The 6,821-nt window shown below is 41.6% G+C and overlaps 1 protein-coding gene across 1 annotated transcript in view; it reads right to left on the minus strand.

Annotated features, from left to right (window-relative positions):
* Positions 1–228: 228 nt before the first annotated feature.
* LOC112151751 (methionine aminopeptidase 2) overlaps positions 229–6,821 on the minus strand; it is an 8,216-nt gene continuing 1,623 nt past the window's right edge. Inside the window, exons 4-11 of the mRNA XM_024280804.2 lie at positions 6,378–6,480; positions 6,036–6,197; positions 5,735–5,916; positions 5,423–5,517; positions 3,452–3,548; positions 3,272–3,375; positions 733–848; positions 229–640 (exon numbers count right to left, since the gene is read on the minus strand). Coding sequence (XP_024136572.1) covers positions 388–640; positions 733–848; positions 3,272–3,375; positions 3,452–3,548; positions 5,423–5,517; positions 5,735–5,916; positions 6,036–6,197; positions 6,378–6,480 — 1,112 coding nt within the window. The 3' untranslated portion in view covers positions 229–387. The remainder of the gene's footprint in view (positions 641–732; positions 849–3,271; positions 3,376–3,451; positions 3,549–5,422; positions 5,518–5,734; positions 5,917–6,035; positions 6,198–6,377; positions 6,481–6,821) is intronic.

Raw genomic sequence — 6,821 nt, forward strand, 5'->3', positions numbered from 1 at the left:
ATATATATATATGTAAATATACATATATATATGTAATATGTATGCAAATATATATATATATATGCAAGTCAAATCTTTTTTAAAAAGGTTATAATCTCTTTTTTGCATGATTATTTACTACTAAATGTTCTGCATGAATTCTAAAAGCAGCACATACAGCTCAAGTGCTTTGCCTCACTCCATCATCATTATCTTAATGATAAAGAAAAAATACAAAAACTATTGCAATCCCTTAAGGGTTTATTTTATTTTTTTTAGCCTAAGACAATTTCCTTAATATATTCAAGCTGAGGAGAAAATTTGCATAATTGCTGTCAGTCTTGGAAGGCTGGTTGTTGCTGACTAATCATGCTACTCTAGGTTTGCATTAGATTTTTTGCAGCATGCTTAGTAGTCGTCTCCCCTGCTCACCACCTCCTTGCACGTGGGCCTGAGTAGGATGGTGTGCTCGTACTGAGCGGTGTAACTGCCCTTGATGTCGCAAAGGGGCGGGTACGGGTCTATGATGCCGAGGTCGCACAGATTCTTCAGGGCCATCAGGTACTTGCTTTCGCCCAGGCGGTCCATCCAGCGGCGGCAAAACGCCAACGTGCCAAAGTTCTCATTGATCACATTCAGCAGATGTTTAGCCCTTGGAAGTCTGCAACACAGAATGAGCGAGGAGACAGATGGACGGTGAGGCAGACGCAGTGAAACATTATGAGGTTTTCAGTATAAAATGTAAAACTGAACCTTATCGGGACATGTCCCACGCTGAAGTTTTTCATGTAGTGTGAGCACTCCATGTCGTCGTGGACTGCACCTCTTCCTGTGCTGCCGAATGTCTCAATGGCGTAAGCTTCCCCCTCCTGAATAGGAACAAAAATAATTTATTATGTTGAGGAGGCCACATCATGCTTCATAGAAACAGAGAGAAATGGCAGCTTTGACTATAATAACCACAACATCAGTGGAGTCACATCCAGGCATTTAGCAGATGCTTCCATACAAGATTCTTAAATATGAGATGAGCCAGAGGTTGGGAGTTTTACTGACGAACACTATGACTGTCAAGCAAATCAGCAACCAACTAACCACCAGACATCTGCTTCACCCACCGAGCTGCAGCCGCCCTAAGATTTGTGTTTACCTAGATTGAAACGATGCACCTATAGGCTCATGTTCATATCACACACAGAGCTACATTCAGTTAACCCTAGAGACAGTGAGGAAAAGACAGGACAGAGCTGGAGGTAGCAGAGATGAAGATGCTGAGGTTCTCTTTGGGAGTGACCAGGATGGATAGGATCGGGAATGAATACATCAGAGGGACAGCACATGTTAGAGGTTTTGGAGATAAAGTCAGAGAGGCCAGACTGAGATGGTTTGGACATGTTCAGAGGAGAGACAGTGAATATATTGTAGAAGGATGCTGAGTCTAGAGCTGCCAGGAAAGAGGTCTAAAGGAAGACCTAGAGGAGGTTTATGGATGCAGTGAATGAAGACATGAAGGTGGCTGGTGTTAGAGTGGAGGATGCTGAAGACTGTGGCAACCCCCTGAAGGGAAAAGCCAAAAGGAAAGGAAAAGTCACAAACACTATCGCGTTTGACTTATTTTCAGCAGTCCTGGCCAATTAAAACACTCTGATTTAAAAAGTAGCCGTGTGCCAAATCCAGCGACATCTTAAGCTATATTCCTGAAATGAAGCAGCATAAACAAAAAAACCTCAGCATGCATATTTTTTTATATCTGTGAAAAATAAACTGCATCCACTGCTACCAGGAAATTAAAACAACCAAAAGCACATTTTGTAAGCATCTTGATGAATGTAATTATTCCTTTTAAACAGAATAACTTGGATAATGCTGAGACAACCAACCTTGCCATATACTGCCCCCTGGTGAAGTGTAACACAGTCATGATGTCATGAGATTAGGAGTTCTCAAAGAGATGTGATCAATTCTTCCTAATGTGTTTTTTAATTGTATTTATTTATTTATTTCAATTATACACTGAAAAATTATGACCTTAGATTATGATTTTTAACCGTTTAACACTAGTGATGTCACTGGTGACACTTAAATACCCCAACGCCATTTGAAATACCGTAGATCTTACGTGATCAATGTGAAGATGTGCGATTCAGATGTGGAAAACAAAGCAATTTAGTGTGTTGCATATTGGCCGATATAAAAGGCTGAAACGAAAAGCCACTTTTCTCCACATCAGAATCAGCTAATTCACATGGGTTTGTGAGTACTTCACTACTGTAAACTGTTGCATATCTGAGCTAGCCTGCTTTTCTCTGCTTCAGAACCTTCGGGAATTATGTTAATTGCGTAAGCTCTGTTGTCAAAGGGTTCAACTGAGTTTGTACCAAATATATAACATTATAACCAAAAAAAATATCTCAAAACCACAAAAATGATGATAGTTCTCTTTAAAGTTAAGATTTGAGAGGTGTTCATTACAGTTGGTCCAAACTCAGAAATGACTGAGACTCTGCAGGTGTCGGGGGTGTGAGGTGGGTCTGTCAGAACGTCTGATGAGTTTATGTCTATCAAGGACGGCGGCGTCCTTTACGGAGCGCCTGAATGGCAGGGTTTCATTTGCATTTTGCATCTCTATCAGTACAGAGTTGTTGTTGGGGTCCTTGTGGTATTGGCTGATAACGCTGCGACGCCCTCTGTCACCGCAATGGTAATCAGTCAAAGGCGCTGGCAGCCCCGCGGCACGCCCAGTTTGCCATTTCAGCCCTGTGTTGTTTGATCACTCCGGGGGTAATAGTCCCGTTAGAACAACGGACCTTTGCTAAAAATACATTGAGAAAAACTGTCACATCAGCGCCCTCCATCCCCCTCTATTCTGTTACAAGGTAAAACGCCTAACGCAGCAAATTGTCAATTAAAACGCTCAGTTCTGTCCGAACAAAGCTGCTGTGCCAGTGTGACAAAAACCACGAGTATCAGTGAACTCTCTGGAAATGTAAGATCTGCCCGAGAGCAGCGCTCGTTTCAGGGGCTGGGGCTTTGGTATGTAACCATTCGACGCGGTTTGTAATTCCATTAGAACAGTAATTAAAGTGTGATGAGAGCAACAAAGAAGCTGTTGGAGCAGTAAATTGGAAAACTATTCCACATTCTGCTGTAACCTAAGCAGCCGAAAACTCTTCTAATTACACTTAAAAATTTAAGACTTTTTTTTATCGTGAAGGTCAAACAGGGGGCCGGAATTTAAACAAGGAAAGAGGAAGCTGTCGGGTTAGTTTGTGCAACCAATCTGAGTGCAAACCTCCATCTTTGTAGCCTCCCCTCCCTTCACGATCGGGACAGTCTTCCCTGAGTGTATCCTGTACTGTCCGATGGAGTGGCCATTCAGGTTCCTGATTGGCTTCACTGCAACAAGAAAGCAACACAAAAGCGTAACGAAAGGCTGTGCAGGAACAAAACGCAAGGAGTGACCTCCTTTTACCTTGATATGTTTTCCCGTCTATCTCCACTTCGTAAGACTCCATGACCTCCTGAATCGTCTCACCGACATCGCACAGGCGCACATCAATTCCAGCACACTGATGAAGAGGTTAACTCTATTAAGCAACATGTAATCTGTTCCTACTCTGATGGTTTAATCACTTAGTGTCCAATTGTTCCTTGTTTCCATGCACAATCAAACTTATTTCTAGTGATTACTTTAGAAGGCTGACATAAAAAAGGTAATTGTGATTCTTATAAGAAAACCCTTTGAATATTGGTTGATCATAGCAGATTTATTTCAAGATAAAAAGTGATAAATGACCAAACCGTGTGGACTATGATTATCTTAAGAAGCTCATCTAACAACGTGATATCTGTTGAAAAGCATTCATATTAAAAGTACTCATTTTTAAAGTCTTTTATTACAATTCATCCTATTTTTTATTCATGTCATGCTTTTTGGTTTGACTGTGTGCAGTGGAATGAGGCCAACGCTGCTTTCCAGAAAAACTGCAGGTGACGTGTTGTCCATGTTCCCCTTGAGGATTACACTGTCTGCTTACAGTGCAAGTTACAGAACAAGTTTGAGCAACATCAAGTTCTGTTTAGTCCCAGAGATTTATTCTGAATCAGCCTTTTGAAGCACGTTCTCACCAGCATTTCATCCTTTTGATTGTTCTAAAGAGCTATAATGAAGAAACTTATAAACACACGTGATATAAAATGTTGTTGCAGGAGGAATTAGTGAAATGTTAAAATAAATTAATGTTTGTCTCATGTAATACATGCAGCCACGATGCAACATTGCACATTGCTAAGTTGCCCACATGTATTTTAAGTGCGCCAAAGGCTAAATTTAGTTGTAAGTCACACAGATTTAACGTTAAAGTCCCTTTAGCTGTCAAACACCTGGATGTGTGAAACAGTTGACCCATCCCCTGGGGGAGTGGTGAGCTGCAGACACAGCCGCGCTCAGGAACCATTTGGTATTAACCCTAAAAAAAAAAAGTTCAGCACTGACTATTTAGAAAATTATGTGCAAATAGTCCCTTTCTTTCCCAAAATCGCCTCATCCGTAGCCACTCCCACAAAGCTTGCTGCTCCATGGGTTGAATAATTCAATTCTGTTCAGTTTTATTTATATAGCTCAAAATCACAAACAATTCTCTCATTGGACAAAAGCAGAAATAAGACCTCCACGTTTCCTTTAATAGATAACGATGAGTGCTAGAAATGTGATTGTATCTTCTGTAAATCAAAGTACTTTTCACATCCACCGTCATGGGTTTAAATTACTTATCGCATGAGTTGGTTTGTGTTTATTCACATAATTAGGATTTAATAGGAGCAATTTCGACATTTTCAAAACGTTTCGACATTTTTAGAATTTTGATAAAGTTCTGCGGATTTGTGTAATGTAATTTTTGTTTTGATTGCTTGAAATAAATCATTCCAAATCCAATTATGGCCGGAGATGACAAGCACCCTCTGTTGTGTTTTCAGCATGGTTTGGTACGGATGGTGTGCTGTGAGTAGACCCTAAATGTCACACAGCTACAATAGCTGCTCATTTGGAGTAGGTCCAGCCAAAAAAAAAAAAAAAACGGTTCAAGAAAACTGGTTAGCACTGATTGTCATCTGACTACCATGGCATGGAGTGATAGGCAACTGTGCATATTTACCAAGAAAATCTATTTTTGACTTAGAAAATAATCTATTCACATTTGTGCAGTGAATTGCAATTTTTAAACTGGTACATTTACTCTCTATGTTCTGCGGGAAAGTCTGTATACATTCCAACAGCATGGTAACCACATCAAGGTTCACTTGGAAGTAAACCAGGACCCTGATTATCAAGTGAAACTGATCAATGGTTCGGTCCATCCCAGTTTTTAGAAGAGAAAACAAACTCCAGGTGTTAAACCCTATGATAGTAGATCTGTTACAAATGTATGAAGGCAAAGATTACCCTGATTCCAGTGTCGGTTGCGTCTTTCACAGCTTCCAGCAGTCGGTCGTACTTTGAGTTGAAGGTGACGGTGAAGGCACAGTCGATTATTCGACCTAAAATATCAAGTGACTTGATTAATTGTACCATCTTTCCATGAGGAATTCAATTTAACTATTCTAATAAAAAAAAAAAAAAGTCATTTAACTCCCCAAAACTGTACAATGCAGGCAATAAGAATGATAATGCAATCACTTTGTCACCATGTCACTGTAAATGGCAGCCGGGGCGGCACAACTCCTGAACCACTTAAAAAGTTCTCCGAGTTCTCACCGTTGATGTGTGTGCCGAAGTCAATTTTGCAGACGTCATCAAAGCGCAGTACAGTGGGGTCGCCTGCGTTTGGGGTGTAGTGAGCAGCACAGTGGTTAATGGAGCAGCCGGTGGGGAATGCCAGGCCCGCATGCAGCCCATTTTCCTTGATGAGTCTCCTGGAGCAGTCCTCCAGCTTCTCACTGAAGAGGTGACGATAGAAGGTCAAAACCACATGACAGCTCATTCTCTTCCTCAACACCACTGTGTACAAGCAGCTATAAAATGAATCCCAAACATTGTGTTTTACTGGGTTTCTCACCAGATCTCGATCATGGTCATCCCGGGTTTGATCCAGCTCCTGACGTAGGAGCGGACCTGTCGGTGAGCCTCCGCTGCCTGCCTAAAATCGCTCCACATCTCCTCATTGGCACTGTCCAGCGCTCGCTTCTCCTCGCTGCTGGTTCGCCACGCTGCACTGCGCCTGAGAGGTTTTTGGACCAACATGACACATTGGTTTCTCATTATACACCTTCTGGTAACCAGGATATTTGTTTTTATCCATTCATCGAGGTTCGGCCTGGTGTGCATCTCCAGAGATAGGGGTCCTGAATGACATCCTGGCAGAGCAGAAGATTTGTGGTGGAGTGCTGAGGTCACTTACCCGTCTTTCGATGGGGGGTATTCACACTCCTCTCCCTTTGGAAAGTCTCCGTTGGGATAGAGCTCACAAATAGGAACTGAGGGAGGGTCAGTCTGTCCCCTCGCTGTGGCCCAGATAGAGAAAAGCCAAAAAGCAGAAGGAAGGAGAACAATAAAAAAGGCAGGTTACTTTCATTGTGTTTAAGACATAAGGGGTGCAGACATAAAAAAGGCACAATTTTTAGCTTATTATTTCAGTTGATTTCAATAAATGATCTTGGCTGCAGATTTGTGCACTTCTGCATTATGTTCCTCTAAAGACTGAAGCTCCTGAAGTGTAACCCATCATCCAGATCAATTCAGAAAAGCGCATGCAGCAAAAAGAAGAAGAAAAAACCCAGCTTACATCCTTTCTTCTTCTTTTTCTTCCTTTTCTTTTTGCCAGCTGCGTTCTCTCCTTCGTCTC

The sequence above is a fragment of the Oryzias melastigma genome, linkage group LG6 (assembly GCF_002922805.2).
Source record: "Oryzias melastigma strain HK-1 linkage group LG6, ASM292280v2, whole genome shotgun sequence".
NCBI classification, from domain to species: Eukaryota; Metazoa; Chordata; class Actinopteri; order Beloniformes; family Adrianichthyidae; genus Oryzias; species Oryzias melastigma.